The sequence below is a fragment of the Plutella xylostella genome, chromosome 27, assembly GCF_932276165.1.
Source record: "Plutella xylostella chromosome 27, ilPluXylo3.1, whole genome shotgun sequence".
Classification (NCBI taxonomy): domain Eukaryota; kingdom Metazoa; phylum Arthropoda; class Insecta; order Lepidoptera; family Plutellidae; genus Plutella; species Plutella xylostella.
The window spans coordinates 2,619,169-2,637,787 of record NC_064007.1 but is presented as its reverse complement, the minus strand read 5'-3'; the positions used below and the strand labels follow the sequence as shown (position 1 = coordinate 2,637,787).

At 38.2% G+C, this 18,619-nt stretch overlaps 1 protein-coding gene across 1 annotated transcript in view; it reads right to left on the bottom strand.

Annotated features, from left to right (window-relative positions):
- Positions 1–496: 496 nt before the first annotated feature.
- Positions 497–18,619, bottom strand: part of LOC105391616 (tyrosine-protein phosphatase 69D) — a 34,679-nt gene continuing 16,556 nt past the window's right edge. The window contains exons 16-30 of the mRNA XM_048631095.1: positions 16,711–16,887; positions 15,685–15,806; positions 15,163–15,252; positions 14,714–14,814; positions 12,550–12,561; positions 10,518–10,648; positions 9,741–9,824; positions 9,106–9,213; positions 8,432–8,581; positions 7,330–7,507; positions 6,857–6,972; positions 6,328–6,465; positions 4,426–4,571; positions 1,417–1,552; positions 497–911 (exon numbers count right to left, since the gene is read on the bottom strand). Of these exons, the coding sequence (XP_048487052.1) occupies positions 840–911; positions 1,417–1,552; positions 4,426–4,571; positions 6,328–6,465; positions 6,857–6,972; positions 7,330–7,507; positions 8,432–8,581; positions 9,106–9,213; positions 9,741–9,824; positions 10,518–10,648; positions 12,550–12,561; positions 14,714–14,814; positions 15,163–15,252; positions 15,685–15,806; positions 16,711–16,887 (1,761 nt within the window). The 3' untranslated portion in view covers positions 497–839. The remainder of the gene's footprint in view (positions 912–1,416; positions 1,553–4,425; positions 4,572–6,327; positions 6,466–6,856; positions 6,973–7,329; positions 7,508–8,431; positions 8,582–9,105; positions 9,214–9,740; positions 9,825–10,517; positions 10,649–12,549; positions 12,562–14,713; positions 14,815–15,162; positions 15,253–15,684; positions 15,807–16,710; positions 16,888–18,619) is intronic.

Here is an 18,619-nt window from a genome sequence, read left to right as displayed (position 1 = left end):
AGACCAAGTTTGTAATTGTAATATTATTGTGAATGATCAGCGCTGTAAATACTTTTGAACTGAGATTTTAATGTAAACATGTTTATTGATGTGAAATAATCAGTGCTGTAAATACTTTTGAACTGAGATATCAAATTTTTAATATAAACCTGTGTTTGAAATCCATTTCTCCTTATAATATAAACCTTGTGTTATTCAAACCTTCTTTCATCCATCTTTACATCAGCTTCAGTAAGACACTTGAAAAGTACCTACTGTAACATTTTCGAAGTAAATTTTAATATTATGGAATATTATGAATTATAGAATCAAATTTCGTTACTGATAAATCAATTATCTCTTTTAGCACCAATTACATAATTCTACTAAAATTTCATGAAGAAAATGCACTTAACCACTCTAAATATATAATAGTTTTCTAACGCTCGGGAATACGACCGTTGCCGAACAATGGCGAAGATTTCTATGTGCATTATCAATTTTGGGGAACTGTAAGTAAGTTTAGAAACAAAACTGTATAATTATTTTATAAAATCAACAAAAATCATCAATCATCATGGATTGTTTGTAAAAAAATATTCATACAAAAAGTAGTACGTTTTTTTATTGGGGCATACCAATTTGGCATTTGATCAAAGATAAATTGAAAAATTATATTTAAATTACACTTTTGCATTAAATTACTTCAGCCCCATCGGTATACGAACAAAGTGTTTACCATAGACACTACAAATGTTTAAAAACAGACAATCAATGTCATACATTGAACATTTAAGTGGCCACTAAAGTTATCATTTTATAAATGACGTTACTGTACCGTTTTGGATGCGTCTCCGCGTTTAGCTGTCTTCCATCAGATTGTGGAGCTCCGCGTAGTTCAGTATGGCACGGTGGAGGAATTCGTATTGCAACTGAAACAAATTATATTATGAAAGTCACGCAAATAGTTAAAGTCTGTTTTTTCTCTATGTTCTATTGGCGGAAAATCGACTGTTTAAGAACCGTTCAGTCGCTTATAGTTATAGTTTGTTCTACGGCCGAGAGGCGGTAACTCTGGGAGTCATTATGAATAACTTATCTTCCAAACCTTTTAAATCCCACTTCCATGGACTCGTATTTTATTAGCGTAAGGGCCAACCACTCAAGAGACAGGCACTCTCGCGCTGGTCCTAAAATCTCATATAACTGTCATCGTTTATTTGAATTTCGTGTTATTTTCTTTAAAGTGGAAACTTGTAAAAGGCCTTTTACTGCTCATTCTAATGTTAAACCATAAAATTGTGCTATAAGTTTTCCTAAAATAAAATAATAAAAAATAAGTAAAACGTTCTGCCGGACGCATCTTTAACTTTGAAATCATTGCCCACTTCCTTTTCTCCCCTGTATATTTCATCCCAGGCCACAGCGCATACTCACAACAGTGTCGATGGTGCCGGCGCGCTGGCTCCGCACCTTCCTGGCCACGCAGTTCACGTCCACGCGCCGCTCGGCCCTCAGCTGGCTGATGAGGATGCAGAGCGCCACGAACATGGACGAGCGTTCTGTGCCGTAGCTGTTGGCGGAAAATAGGGGTGTGTGAGATACTGGTTATAACATAATTATACAGAGTTTTTCGCGAATTTTGAAATATTGATTTAATTTTATGGCTTAGATATAACATTAGGTAGTCTTATCAACGTCTGTACGTTGTGGGTAAAAGTCCTGGCAGAAACCAAGTTTCAGTAGTTTTGAGGTGAAATAGTAGGGGAGAAAAGTGTGATTGCCAACCACGATTGCTACATGCCATACTGTACAACTCTTAAATGTTACTCATTGTAGGCACACTCCAGCAGGGTTAGCACGGGGCCCATTTAAGACGTGACAAGAGTTCCGTCGCACTCGCTCTTGAAGCTGCGCGATGTGAGCGTGATGCAAATTTTTTGTCACGTCTTAATTGCGCCCCGTGCTTACACTGCAGCCATGAAGTAACTTAACGGTTGCTTAGTCATCGTGAGGAGTGAGGAAACAATCTGGCATTAACCAGTTAACGTACTGAACTCGCTGACTGTTCATGGTATGTTTAACATACATACAGGGTGGCCCAAAGAGTGACGTCCAAAGGAAAATGTTTGATTCCTTAGGTCAAGGGGTAGCCAAATCACCCCCATGTATGTTCAGCAATTTTTAGTAGTTTAGGAGTTATGATTTTTTTTCCAAATTTTCTACGAAAATCGACCTCAGTGGATTAATTATGTTTTATTATTTTTTGGATAACTTTTTAAAGCATTTTTTATTTTTGTGTCATCCTCTTAAGTTGTTCTTTTAACCATAAAAGTTTCAGCTTCCTAGCTGTAATGTAAGTTAGTTATTTTTTTATCGAAAGTTCGAATTATATCATCGAGCTAGACTGCTCTGAATTTTCTACTTTAAATTAAAAATTGAAAAAGATATTCTCATGGTCTCTTATTAATTTTAAAAAATCCGCAAGGTTCCAAAATTACATAAAAATAAAAATAAACTATTGCTTAATAGGGTATTATTTGCAGAAAAAAGCCTTCAAAGGTACCTGGGTGGAAATTACCTAATTAGTAAATTGTTTCAGAAAGTTGAAATATTCCTGTTATGTCATTACTAAGGACTAATTAAGTTAGAAAATTTATCAAATTAAAGGAAAAATTAAATTATTTACTTTTTTTATAATTTAAGTTACATTTTTGAATGTAAATTCTTAGAAAAATATTTTAGTCTGAGTAGTAAGATTTATGAGATAATTTTATTATTAATAATAAGTAAATAAACTCTAATAATTATTTCACACATTTACTCACAATAAATTTTCAAAATGGCGACCTCCCATAGCAATACACAACCTACATCTACGCAATAAATTTTCTTTAAGTCAAAAAAGTGACAAATGTAAAAAATATGACATTTGTCAAAAGGTTAAACATGTAAAAAAAGTACCTTTTCTCAAAAATGTGACATTTTTCTAAGAATTTACATTCAAAAATGTAACGTAAATAAAAAAAAAAGTAAATAATTTAATTTTCCCTTAAATTTGATACATTTTCTAACTTAATTAGTCCTTAGTAATGACATAACAGGAATATTTCAACTTTCTGAAACAATTTACTAATTAGGTAATTTCCACCCAGGTACCTTTGAAGGCTTTTTTCTGCAAATAATACCCTATTAAGCAATAGTTTATTTTTATTTTTATGTAATTTTGGAACCTTGCGGAGTTTTTAAAATTAATAAGAGACCATGAGAATATCTTTTTCAATTTTTAATTTAAAGTAGAAAATTCAGAGCAGTCTAGCTCGATGATATAATTCGAACTTTCGATAAAAAAATAACTAACTTACATTACAGCTAGGAAGCTGAAACTTTTATGGTTAAAAGAACAACTTAAGAGGATGACACAAAATAAAAAATGCTTTAAAAAGTTATCCAAAAAATAATAAAACATAATTAATCCACTGAGGTCGATTTTCGTAGAAAATTTGGAAAAAAAATCATAACTCCTAAACTACTAAAAATTGCTGAACATACATGGGGGTGATTGGGCTACCCCTTGACCTAAGGAATCAAACATTTTCCTTTGGACGTCACTCTTTGGGCCACCCTGTATAACACATATAACATATAGACAACTGACCGACGTTGAAACCGCCAGATTAGTTTACTTTAGTTATTTCCACAGCTTATTGTCGTATGGCATTTTGCTTTGGGGTAGAGCCGCTGATATTGAAACTATATTTGTATTACAGAAAAGAGCCATCCGCTCTATATACAAACTTGGTTCCAGGGATTCATTGAGAGAACTATTTAAAGAAATGAACATCCTTACAGTTCCATGTCAGTTCATTTTTTCCAATTTAATGTATGTACGAAAGAATATTTCAACTTTTGATACAATTGGCAGTAATCATGACATTAATACTAGGAACAAGCATAAGCTGGCTTTTCCAGCGATGCGTCTGGCGAAAGTTAATAAATCGTTTTTAGGGTACTGTATTAGATTTTATAATAGGCTTCCAACAGAAGTTGCTCAAATGCCAGAGAATAAGTTTAAGTGTTACATTAAAGAGAAACTCTGTAAAAAAGCTTATTATAAAATTGATGATTACTTAGAGGACGTTAATGCATGGCTGTGATAAGTAGTTAGCTCTGCTCATATTATTATAATAATAATTATTAAGCTTATAAGTATTGTATACCAACTAGTTTTAAGTCTTTTTTTGAAAAGATGGCTCAGGAGTTTCTTGCCTCCGTTCTTCTCCTTAGACAGAAAGAGCCCCCCTTATCCGAACGGAGAGTAATTTGTAAAAATTGACGTTCATCAGAAAATTTTGTATATGTACGATGATTAAAAAAATTTGACTTTGACTTTGACATGGTATGTAATGTGTGTGTGTGTGTGTGTGTGTGTGTGTGTGTACTCACGTGCAGTGCACGCACAGCGGCGTGTGCGGGCGCGGCGCGGCGGCGTCGGCGAGCTCGGCCAGCCCGCGCGTCACCTCGGGCACGTGGCCCGGCGCCGTGGGCCAGCCGTGGTATTGGAGTTGTTTTACTAGGGTCACGTCGCCTGTCTGTGGAGGTGGGATAGTGGTTAATGGATGTTAGCTAACTTAGCCTAAATATAGGGCATGGCTGCTTTAAATTTTATATTTATTTTCGCCCTTAACTAAAGGGGTGTTCAAAAACTATCTGGGTTCCATATTCCCTTCGTCATAAATACGTCCAAATACTCTATAAATAATAGGGAAATGACGAATGAACCATAAACCTAACTACCCCAATACATACGCCGGTACCAGGAGCCAATCGGTTAGTAAAAGGTCTTAGCCCCCCCTTTAAAGTAACTGACTATAACAGTCCTTATCACCTTGTTATTTGTAACCTGATACCTGCCGCATATAGCGACGCGGTAAAAGAATGGTAAACCATTAATTTCTTACGATATCGAGCGTGTGGGTACCAGGAGCCCAGCGGTTAGTAAGAGATATATCTGTAACATTAACCATTTGAAAGTACTTCACGATAATATCTCTTATTATTTGACGACCGAATGGCGTAGTGGTTAGTGACCCTGACTACTGAGCCGAAGGTCCCGGGTTCGATTCCCGGCTGGGGCAGATATTTGTTTGAAGGCAAATATTTGTACTCGGGTCTTGGGTGTTGATATTTATATTTAGTATCTATCTATCTATGTATTTGTGTAGATATATCAGCTGTCCGACACCCATAACACAGGTTCTGCCTAGCTTGGGGTCGGATGGCCGTGTGTGAGATGTCCCCACATATTTATTATTATTTATTTATTTATTACCTTATTATTAGTGACTCGGAACTGCCGCCTCGTGTAGTACGGCAGAGACTCCGTGTCCTCATACTGCACGGAGATGTGGTCTATGTCGCCGTGTTCTCATACCCAACAGAAACCATAGACTGATGATGATGATGATAATGATGATGATGATGACCCGATCAGGTCAAAATAGGTCTAAATGCTCCCTTAATTAATAAAGACCACCAACAGTTGACATAGAATCAAAAATAATTTATCACAAATCGCGCGCGAGTACCAGGAGTCATGAAGTTAGTAAGAGGTCTCTACAGCTTCCACCGCTCGAAAGTGGCTTACGATAATGGTTCTTATTACCTTGCCATTAGGGACCTTATCACTGCCGCATTATAACAGCACGGAAGATGATAATAAACGACTCTTTTCTTAGCATAAAACGCGTGGGGGTACCAGGAGCTAAGCGGTTAGTAAGAGATCTTTATAACGTCCACGATTCGAGAGTGCTTCACTATAATGTCTTTTATTACCTTATTATTAGTGACTCGGAACTGCCGCCTCGTGTAGTACGGCAGAGACTCGGTGTCCTCATACTGCACGGAGATGTGGTCGTATGTCGCCGTGTTGTCATACCCAACAGAAACCATAGAAGACTGATGATGATGATGATAATGACCCGATCAGGTCAAAATGGATCTAAATACTCTTTCAATTCATATAGACCAACAACAGTTGACATAGAATCAAAAATAATTTCCCACAAATCGCGCGCTAGTACCAGGAGTCAAGAAGTTATTAAGAGTTCTCTACAACCTCCACCGCTCGAAAGTGTATTACGATAATGGTCATTACTACCTTGTTGTTAGGTTAGGGACCTTATCACTGCCGCATATTACAGCACGGCAGATGATAGCAAAAGACTCTATTCGATACTACTCTAGGATAATACGCGTGGGGGTACCATGAGCCAAGCGGTTAGTAAGAGATCTTTATAACGACCACCGTTCGAGAGCTTACTGCTTCACGATAATGTCTTTTATTACCTTATTATTAGTGACTCGGAACTGCCTCCTCGTGTAATACGGCAGAGACTCGGTGTCCTCATACTGCACGGAGATGTGGTCGTATGTAGCCGTGTTGTCGTCCCAGTATCGCGGGCACTTGCGATCGCCTTCGCCTATCTGTGGGCGAAAATTTACGTTGAGTAGATGGTGAAATTTCAGTGATTCTGGTTTTTAATCCATTTATAAGGTATGTCAAACATAGAAAGACCTAAAATATCTGATTTTGTTCCTTCAAGACAAACTATGAAGCTATGATTCCAAAATCAGCAGGTATGACAATTTGTCATAGCTACTGTTTGCGATAAGTGACGTCAAAATAAGAACGAATAGGAGTTCTTAATTTTTTAAAAATACATACGTCTACAATAGACATAATGCGTAAAGTAGACACCTCACTGGCTATATAATAGACACTATGATTACTGATGAGTAGACACTGCGCGTACTGACCTCACTAGCCATGCCTATAATAGACATAAGAGTATGAGTAGACACTACGCGTACTAACCTCGCTGAGCATCACAATAGTGGACACGCTGTGCTCGGACACCATCCGCCAGAAGTCGGTGATGGTGTTCGGCAGTGGGTCCTGCGTGATGATAAAGCCTTCGGAGTTGTCGTACGCTGGAAGAAAACAAGGAGTAAGTAGGTTAGAAATTTTCAATTACATTATTTAATCATTCAGTTAAGGATTACATAATCAAAATAGCCAGGTAGGTCACTCTAACAAAAACGCGCAAAGAGATTATTAAACATACTGACTCGACTGCATGATAGGTCTCGTTCAAATGGGTCACATTCGTTTTTTGTCAAACTAGAGTTAACTCATCATGAAAGATAGTTTCCCATTTGTGATGCCTATTACGACACCAGTTTGCAGTATCAAATGAGTATTATTTTTTCTATGCTGATCATTATGGGTATTCTGGCATCAAATTAGTCTAAACCAGACTTTATAATTATACCTATAAACTAACTTACCTTCAATAAAAGACGCATTAATATACGTGGAGAAGTCCTGGCCGGGCAGCGGCGTCAGGATCACCCGGTTGCGGTCGTACGGCAGGAACTCCTGGCTGCGGTTCTTGGCCCGGAGTTCTTCCCCCATGCCCGCTGCGCAAGACTTGAGAGGTTCGGCTATGGGGCTGGATAGCATCTTCTGTGGAGTGGGAATAGAAGGTTATTGGTTTGGAATTGTATGGTGGAGGTGGTAGACACACATAAATAAGACACAAAGCGAAATCATACGGATTTAGAGTTCATTGTTAGAAATTAAATATGTTTATTTACACAGATGTTGAAAAGTATGGATACAAGCCAAAAATCACTACTCAGACTCATATATAAAAGAAGAAAGTGACTGATGGGACATCAACGCACAGCCCAAACGGCTCAAGCTACAATCATGAAACTTGGCACGTAAGCTCCTGAGATAGTGTAGGTGAGCACCAAGTTTACGCCAAATTTATCGAGAGCGAAGCCTTGCGCAAAAGTTACTTACTAACAATAAGCCTTGCCCCTCGGGCGTGTTGCGGAGACGGTCCACGGCCGCCTTGAGCCGCGCCGCCGGGATCTCCGTGTGTGATGTAGCAATATGTACCTTATGTCGCTAGTAATAGAGCGGGGTGGTCACCTCAAACTCGTGCTCCATGAGGCACTTGTCCTGCCCCTCGGGCGTGTTGCGGAGACGGTCCACGGCCGCCTTGAGCCGCGCCGCCGGGATCTCCGTGTGTGATGTAGCAATATGTACCTTATGTCGCTAGTAATAGAGCGGGGTGGTCACCTCAAACTCGTGCTCCATGAGGCACTTGTCCTGCCCCTCGGGCGTGTTGCGGAGACGGTCCACGGCCGCCTTGAGCCGCGCCGCCGGGATCTCCGTGTGTGATGTAGCAATATGTACCTTATGTCGCTAGTAATAGAGCGGTGTGGTCACCTCAAACTCGTGCTCCATAAGGCACTTGTCCTGCCCCTCGGGCGTGTTGCGGAGACGGTCCACGGCCGCCTTGAGCCGCGCCGCCGGGATCTCCGTGTGTGATGTAGCAATATGTACCTTATGTCGCTAGTAATAGAGCGGTGTGGTCACCTCAAACTCGTGCTCCATGAGGCACTTGTCCTGCCCCTCGGGCGTGTTGCGGAGACGGTCCACGGCCGCCTTGAGCCGCGCCGCCGGGATCTCCGTGTCGCCGAAGTGGGCGTATTCGACTAGGGCGAGGTACACGAAGACGTATTGTTTCTGTGGAGGTAAATGTATGTGTTAAATATGGGTATTGTTTCTGTGGATACAAAGTATGTGTAAATAAATACGTATTGTTTCTGTGGGCAAAAAGTGTGGTAAATAGGAGTATGTTTGCACGCACAGTCTACTGCTGGATATATTATTATGCATCTAAGACCAATGAGGTCAACCCAAACAGCAGACGATAGAACGCTGATAAAGAAAGGTATTTTATAAATTTACTCTTACAACTTTACAGACAAAATGTAGGGCAAAACAGCTAGGAGCCCTTTCTTTGATCATTTCACAATATTTTTATCAACATTAGATTCAGCGGCTACGACGAATTTTTTATTGAATCACGACGAACGACGCCACCAACAAGAAGAATCATAATAATTGGACAATTACTGGCACCCTACTCGGAAGAAATTAAACGGGAGGTTACTTCAAATCAGCGGTTTCGTCCTATGAGCAAATATCTGCGTTATGTTTAAGTAGAACAAATGAACGTTTTATCTATTTATCTAATATCATCTCACCAAAGACTGCACAGCGAAGTTTCTTTGCCGCCGTAGTTCCGCCACCGTGTTGAACACCGACACCTGGTCCTCCGCCCGTAGCTGTTGTAACAGGCAGTCCAGCGCCACCTGGGGTTGTGTACATAGTTAATAATATGATGAAGGCAAGGAAATTGATTTGATTTTAGCACTATAAAAATGTATCAATATTTGTTAGAAAAATATGATTTTTAGCATTAGTGATTTTAATCTATTTGATTTATAATATCAAATTAAAATACATTGCGGTCCCCGTGTCACGTAACGACCCTTTATCTAATCAACTTCAATAAAAAGAAAGGGTTGACTTCAACAGTTTCGTTTAAAATGTGTAAACATGAATATTAATATCGACTTGTTGACACGTATTGTTTGTTGGAGTGTATTGAATAGATAGGCTAACAAACTACTGCACCAATTTAAAAATTCTGATTGGTAAAATCCCATTTCTTATTCCGCAATTTTCACAAAAAAACCTTCATTTGCCTGGCTTGCGCGGAAAATCTAAGACGAATGTAAGATGTGTAAACATTAATATTAATAAGATGCTCTTGTGTAAAAGTACGACGAGTGTAAAATATGTAAACATGAATATTGATTATAAAGCGATGACATACCAATGTGCCGGTGCGGCCAACACCCGCGGAGCAGTGCACGACTATCGGCCGCCCGCTCAGAGCCGCCGCCGCTTCGTTCATGCGCTGTGGAGAGGAAACATTATTTAATATTTTGCTGTTAAACAAAAGAAAAAATCTATAATTTTTCACATAAAAACATATTTCTTGAGTTAGATTATCAGTCTGTTCACCTCCTCTCTCTTGACGTTTAGCCATTGACCAGCATGCAAACTGAGATTTTTTACACCATCCATCAAAACTATCGCCATCTAGCGGAAAACGCGCTGAACTACCCGACTACAAATACAGTCAATACTTACAGTAGAGAGCGCGTGTGACGTTTTGCTACATAGCCATGGTGTGAGTTCTTACAGGTATTAGTTTTGAAAGGAGTATAGCGCCGTTCGACCAATGAAAACTCAACAAAATACTCACATTAATAAACTTGAGTATCGAGTGAGCATGCTCAGGAGCCGCGAAGTCCTTCCACATGAGGAAGTGGTACTGGCGCACCCGGCGCGCGCCGCCGCGGCCCAAGCGCGGGGACTTTTACCAAACTATGACTTTTATCTACCACTGGTATGAAGACGATGTAGAATCGAGTAACATCCCCTAGTTTATTTAGCTTTCACATCCTTTACGCAGCATAAATTAGTTAAATTAGTACAGCGCGGATGTGTCGCCATATAGCGGTACGGTACCGACTGACAGGACACAGCAGAGGACCGAGTAAAATGGCGAGTTCTTCTATAGGAGGAGTAAGTAAGTAATACTCACATTGATAAACTTGAGTATCGAGTGAGCATGCTCAGGTGCGGCGAAGTCCTTCCACATGAGGAAGTGGTACTGACGCACTCTGCGCGCGCCGCCGCGGCCCGAGCGCGGGGACGCCGTCGCGCTGCCGGTAGCTGGTTCTTTTACGTCTGTGGGGGGAGATGTGGTGGGTTAAAATATGATTAGAGAGTACATAGTTTGTAAGTTATTAAGGGTCTGCAATAGGGAATCGAGGGTTGGCATTGTCATAGAATTATGTAGTAAATGATGCTCTACAGCCTTGAAAAAAATCACACAGGTAGCCGAAGAGTCTAGCTAGGTGCTGAATCATTCGAATTTAAGTAAATGATTATGGATAACTGTAAATTAAATTCAGAATATCACGAAAAACCAGGAAATGATACTCCCGTATTGTAACAACTGTGTCGTAATTATAAAAAAATTTCACATGATTCTTATCAAATTATAAAGATAAATGCTTGGACTAGGCGCTAAATACCTTGTTTTTAAATAAACACACACCTATTTTGTGTAAATTAATAACAAACTTGAGCAATTTTTTTCCCTCAAATCTTCATACAAATATCTATGGCGGCTTTATGTGTTATAAAATCATAAACACAAGCGACGTTTGACTCAGTTGGCCGCTGGCCTCCAAAGAAGGGTCACGTCGGTTTAGGCAGCACTGACAGCTCGCGATCTTTTCGTGTACAGATACAAAATCACTACACATTGGTTGTCATTGCACTTTTTCAACTTTTATGACACCAACATAATTTGATTTGAAATTGAGGAAGCATAATTCTTACACTATATTCAATACATTAACCCATTGAGTGCCGAAGGTACCTAATGTCACTATCCACATGGTACGTACTACGCAATATTGCGTAGTCGGAATTCAATGTGTTAAATTAAATTAGATAGTGGGCAATGTTCTCGCGTGACATTACAGTCTCGTAAAGGTCCGATGAGGAGCTGGAATATAGCAAATGGATCTAAGTGATGACAAAACGTAGGAACATTAGATTAGGATTCAAAAACACAGTCTCATGGTGCTGGTTGAGGTATGGTCTCGTGAGGATCTGATGAGGGCAGTAACAAGGTGGTGACTGAATTTTATTTCAAAGATGTTAATAGCTAAAAGCATCGAGTTTGAGCTATTAAGTATGTTTTTCAGAGAGACAGAAAGATATTTTAGGTTTCCTCTGGATTAGTTAGGTTTACTGGGTTTACTAAATTCATTCGTAACGTAAAATTGACAATGACGGAATTTCTTCTATAGACAGTAGTTACTAAAAAAACCGGCCAAGTGCGAGTCGGGCTCGCGCACAAAGGGTTCCGTAGCAGCAAAATTACAGTTAAATCAACCTATCTCAAAAACTATAAGAGATACTTTGATCAAACCAAAAATCGTTGAAAGAGTTAATTAGCATGCATCACCTCTATTTTTTTTAGAATTTTATACCCCGTAGTTATAAAAATAGAGGGGGGGGGACATACTTTTTACGACTTTGAGAGCTGATATCTCAAAAACCGTTCACTTTAAGAAAAATGTTTTTTAGAAAACTTTATATCATTTTAAAAGACCTTTCCATTGATACCCCACACGGGTATGTACATCGAAAAAAAAAATTTCATCCCTCAGTTACATGTATGGGGGGCCCCACCCCCAATTCTTTTTTTTACTATTTAGTGTCATATTTTTGTAGCGGTTCATACAACACATATTCCCATCAAATTTCATCACTGTAGTACTTATAGTTTCCGAGTAAATCGGCTGTGACAGACGGACAGACGGACAGACGGACAGACGGACATGACGAAACTATAAGGGTTCCGTTTTTGCCATTTTGGCTACGGAACCCTAAAAACCAACGATAGATGGTGTAATTTGCAGAAGTACCTATCTAGTCACCCTGTCACGGGGTGACTTCGGTTGGTAACTCAGAAAAAATACTATATGTTATTGCATCAATAATAAAAAAAACAAGAAAATATTCAAAGTTTCCATCCTCGCACACAAATCACAAACTCATGCCTTGTTCTAGGAGCAGGGTCTACCCTAGTGCATTTCCATGACCACTTTTCACTTGTGTCCCACCGGTTTCAGTGCTCAGCGGAATAGCACCATTGACCATTATTATTCTGAGATTTCATCACTTCTTATTCTGAGTTACCCAACATAAAAACACGCCATCTATTGAAATCATTTTTTATTTAGGATTTGTCTATGGTGTGGTCCCCAAATTTAAGGGTAAAAGCAAAATAATAATATTTTAACCTTTTTTATACCTATTATATTAAAAGACCTGTTCAACGATACCCTACCTACACCATCAAAATAACCGGAAAAAATATCAGCCCCAATTTACTTGTATGGGAGAGGGAGTACCCCAATATTTTGGGGTACTCCCCATATCTATGCAAAATAACAGCTTGATATCTTTACCCGTTTCTGAGAAAAAGGGCGGTGACAGACAGTCAGTCAGACAGACGGACAACAAAGAGGTCTGTTGCTTTTTTCCTTTTGAGCTACGAAACCCTAAAAATAAAATAAAATATTATTCTGCCACCAAAAAATATACTTACAAACATACATACATACAATCAAAAAACATTACTCTCCTCCTTCGGCAGTCGGGTTAAAACAAGTGAGACTGATTCTGAACTTTTGTTCTACGAGTTTTAAAAATTAACCAAAAAAAAACTTTATCATAGAACCTTTGTTGACACGTGACTTTTTACCATGGAAAACTCGTAGAACTAAAGTTGTTCGCGTTTTTGCAAAACTCGTAGAACTAAAGTTGTTCAGAATGACCCCTTGAGTCATCCCCTTTCGGCTTAGTATACCCTTAGTATAACTTATTATCTACACTTTAATACCTGTAGTTACCTTTCTACAAGTAAATACCACATTTGTTTAGAAATCTAATCGGGTTCCGAGTATGGAGAAAAGTGGCACCCCTTTTTAATTTCTACTCTTTCCTGGTGCCTACCAGTGTAAGTAAGAATTATACTTACTTACCCTAAAATCACCCAAAATGTACTTGAACATAATTGTCAATAAAGTTGGCGAGTAAAAGTTTATCGACCCACTGTGCAAACTAACATGTGTGCGTGTCACTGCGTGTGCTGTGTGAAGAGCATTGAAAACCCAAAATTGGCGCGGCACGTCACCCTGTACGGGCCCTTAACGTTAAGATATTATGTAAATACAGAGATTTGCAAAAGTGGTATAAATAAGCCGTTTTGGCTGTCATAGAGTCAGGGTTCAGGGATTAGGGAGTCATTTTTAACCGACTTCAAAAAAAGGAGGAGGTTCTCAATTCGTCGGGATATTTTTTTTTTTTTTTTATATTTTTTTTATGTATGTTCACCGATTACTCCGCCGTTTATGAACCGATTTTGAAAATTCTTTTTTTGTTGTATTGGGTTGAGCTTCCAGGTGGTCCCATTTTTTTTCAGAATTTTATCTCTCCCCCAAGGGTGGGTAAAGGGGTAAAAACAGGGTATGAATTTCAATTTTGGGCACATATTAACCGAAACTAATGAAATTAAGAACGTAAATATAGTTCTTATAACAAAAAAATATGATGGTGACCTTGAGCTGATCTGATGATGGAAACGGAAGGCAGTCAGGGGAACTCCTCAACGGTATATAGCAACTACTTCGTGTTGTAGAATTTGTGTAAACCTTAAATTATTTCTTACATTGTAGTGGTTTTTTGAAGTCGGTTTTTTAATTTTTAAAGCACTTCTGTAACTCTGTATATTTATACGAAGAATAAAACGCATACGTAAAGGCCTATTGTTTGTAAAGAGGTATGCTTGCCGGGGCATGCCGTGTAGCTCGGCACACAAAAAACTAAGGTTACTTTGCTGGAAAGGCAGGCTAATACCAATAAGTAATCTATAGTGAGAAAGCACAGTCACACGCAGTCTGCGTTGTGGAACCGCATTGAAAATATTTTTTTGTTGTAATAGATTTTGAAAAATCATCTTTTGATCGTCGAAATGAAAAGGCACAAACTTTACGGTGCAGCACCACAACGCATCATATTATGCTTCCGTAGAAATGGTCCTCGGAATTCTTATATTAACGGTAACAAGATCACATCCATAAGGTTGCATGTTGGATAAGGTATTACGGCTTTTCTTGCTTATAATTAAATCATAATAGTGAACATATAACATACCACCGTTCCGTTTGAACCCGTTGGTTTCCATGATGGGTTGTCCGTCCGAGTTGGTCGGCTGCTTGCTTATCTTCAGCTCTCTCACTACGTAATCAGAGTACCTGAAAATACAATAACACAATTTCACACGCAGTTTCATAGTCATTCAAAAAAGCTAAAATAGTTTTAATTTATGGCACCTTGTAAGTAACTCAAACTAAAAACTATTTCATTCTCGTTTTTCTTCAGGCACAGACATTAATACACTTATGACTTGTACTAGTGTACTCTCTATCAGGGTAGGCCAGGCAATGCATTATTGTTGGTGAAAAGTAGCGAGAGAGGCCCAAGCTACATAAAAGTAAAAAAAGAAATGTAGTCCAAAAATATTTCTTTTTAGCTAGTTTATACTTATCGTGTTTCGATTATTTATACTTTCGAGTATTTACTCCGACATTCATCGCACTCACCGTTTCTCCTCAACGTGCGTCACAGTGATGGCTCCGAACGCGCGCGAGCCGCGCAGCTCATCCGGCCAGTATTTACTGCACTTCACTTTACTGTGGATGAGAATTGATGATTATGATTACTGTCGTAAAGGACATAAAGATTTAAAACGGTATACGCTGAGGGTAGCCTCTGCTGTTCCGGAAATGTTATCATAATGCAGCCCTTACTTTACACAAAGGGAAAGAGCTATGCAATGCTTGCTACAGTTTACTTTACTGTGGAATTGAATGGGAGATAGGATACTGTGATCTTTGTCATGGAGGTAGAGGTAAAATGGTCATCGGTGTTCTGGTGTGCTCCTTACTTTATTGAACACGAAAAGAAATAACTATCCAGGTATCCACTATTTTCTGCACTTACTTGACTTCACTGTGGAATAAACTGACTACAACAGTAAGCTACACAGTCGGAACCAGTCAGAACCTCTATCTATGAGAACAGATATATATAGTAATTATCACTCAATACCTCGTCATCATTACCTGTACTCCTCGAGGTTGGTCAGCATCACGATCAGCTCGAGCCCGTGCTCCCACACCATGCGCCAGAAGTCGTCCACGGTGGCATCGGTGGGGCCTTGGGCGCAGATGAACTGCTTGCGTTCCTGTGTGTGAGGGGAGGAAGTGGTTAGTGGGGTGGCCGGGATGGCGGGTTTCGGTGTTTTGGTGTTTGTTGAGTTAAATTGGTAGCATTTCTGAACGTACCAATTTTACTTAATCTAGTTACTTAGTTTAGTTGATTGAACTTAATTAATGAATGGTTTTATCTCATTTCCCATATTCAAAAGATTTCCAATGCTCTCTTTGGTGTATTCTTTTGCCTACCATTATAACTCAGAAAAGGTTACCTTTATTATAATGCCTGATGGAGTTTACTTAGTTTACTCGCGTACACGTGATTCTACTAAGTTATCATTAATCTTATACAGATATCACAAGAAATTAGCTTAAAAGAGCTTAGAAGTCTAACCAGTCAAAATCCGTAAGGGAGGGGCAATACAGCAATAAACACCATGTAAATTATAAAGATTCAGCATAATATTAGAAGAGTTATGTGCCATGCAATACCTGACTAGTATCCGCGGGGTCCTTAGAAAGCACAGGAGTGAAAGAGACCAAGTTAGACACAGTAGCAGACACGGCACAAGACAGAGATAGCATCACAGTAAGCGATAGTTCAGAAATATTATAGGACATAGCAATAGGGGGATATTAATAAATATAGAAATATTAAAATGAAGTAATGTTTGTGTAGTTTTTGGGGGGTAATATACGGATATGACGATCCGGTTTTGATGATATTGTTTTATGAATTGAAGGCTACGTTATTTGTAGATATCGAAGTCTACTTTTATCCGGTTTACCTACGAGAAATAACAGCATCATGTTTACACATTTCACACTTATTTTTCCTTGATAAATGTGAAATGTGTAGACATGAAATTTGATAATACCAATACTATAGTACTCTTACATTCTTCTCTATTTTAAAAACAAAACGAAACCAACCTTATACCCCATCACATAGTTAGCATTTATATAATCCGATCCGACAATCCCATCAATCTGCTGCAACTTCACTCTGGTCTGGTCATAGGCCTTGATGTCTGGATATCTGTTCTTTGATTGGTTCTCCCGAGCCTCCGACGCATGCGTAGTACGGTCGGGGAAACAGTCGGGCAGCATCTGTAATAACTGGTCGTTTTGTAACCATTGTTTTTGGAGGTTAGTTTCGGTGGGTGTTAGTTAGTGTGAGTTGGAATGAGTTGTTAAGGCTGACGTGATTTTAGACTAATGTAGTTTTATAATGGACAACATTTCAAAAAACTAAAGCTGCTACAAATCGAAAACCATTTCGAGATTTAGCTCTGAAGACCACAAAAAAAATGTTTTTGTATTTTTTGGATGTATCATTTTCGAGAAAATGATAAAATAGTAAAAAAGTGCTGATGACGTCATGCATCAGGTGCGATGCATTTTGATGATCAAAGCCTATAGATTTAAAAACAAAGTAACTGTCACTTTCATTTTTGATTGACGTTGACGTTTTATCGTGACGTTGTTGTTTATTTGGGTCATTTTCATTAATTCTGTTCTGACATTTTCTGACTATTTTTTTATTTATTATTAAGAGATGACCTCTATATAATATGTCCCAGAGCATGCCACCGCCTACACAGCTGAAAAAATGCTTCTGCTTATTTTTTTACATGATAAGTACCTACTTTCCATCATTAGAAATATCAAGGTCATTTGAAAATGACCCATTTGTTGGTTAGCATGTAAACAAAGTTTAAATGTCACTTGTCAGTGTCATTTATGTTTTTTTTCGAGACTCAGGCAATAGACAAAAATAAAAATTGAGCCTAATATGTGACGTCACTTCCGGTTTTAAAATAATTAACTTTAAAGTTAAAAACAACATGCAAAAATTTATGTATATACAAAATAAAAAAATACGGGTCCTCTAATTTTCTATAAACTTTCCGAATAACTAATAAAAATATAGGGTAAAGAAAATGAAATGTTGTCCATTGTAACAATGTAAATGTTTGGGTAAGCTATGATCTATCGGAAGTCTTCAGTCAGAAGGAGTCTGAAAACTGATGATTGTCTTGACAGAAAGAGGACGATAACTATATAATTGTGCAAGATTTTTACAGATTTAATGGACAACATTTCAAAAAACTAAAGCTGCTATAAATCGAAAACCATTTCGAGATTTAGCTCTAAAGGCCACAAAAAAAATGTTTTTGTATTTTTTTGATGTATCATTTTCGAGAAAATCATAAAATAGTAAAAAAGTGCTGATGACGTCATGCATCAGGTGCGATGCATTTTGATGATCAAAGCCTATAGATTTAAAAACAAAGTAACTGTCACTTTCATTTTTGATTGACGTTGACGTTTTATCGTGACGTTGTTGTTTATTTGGGTCATTTTCATTAATTCTGTTCTGACACTTTCTGACTATTTTTTTTATTTATTATTAAGAGATGACCTCTATATAATATGTCCCAGAGCATGCCACCGCCTACACAGCTGAAAAAATGCTTCTACTTATTTTTTTACATGATAAGTACCTACTTTCCATCATTAGAAATATCAAGGTCATTTGAAAATGACCCATTTGTTGGTTGGCATGTAAACAAAGTTTAAATGTCACTTGTCAGTGTCATTTATGTTTTTTTCAAGACTCAGGCAATAGAAAAAAATAAAAATTGAGCCTAATATGTGACGTCACTTCCGGTTTTAAAATAATTAACTTTAAAGTTAAAAATAACATGCAAAAATTTATGTATATACAAAATAAAAAAATACGGGTCCACTAATTTTCTATAAACTTTCCGAATAACTAATAAAAATATAGAGTAAAGAAAATGAAATGTTGTCCATTATACATTTTGTTGTATTTACG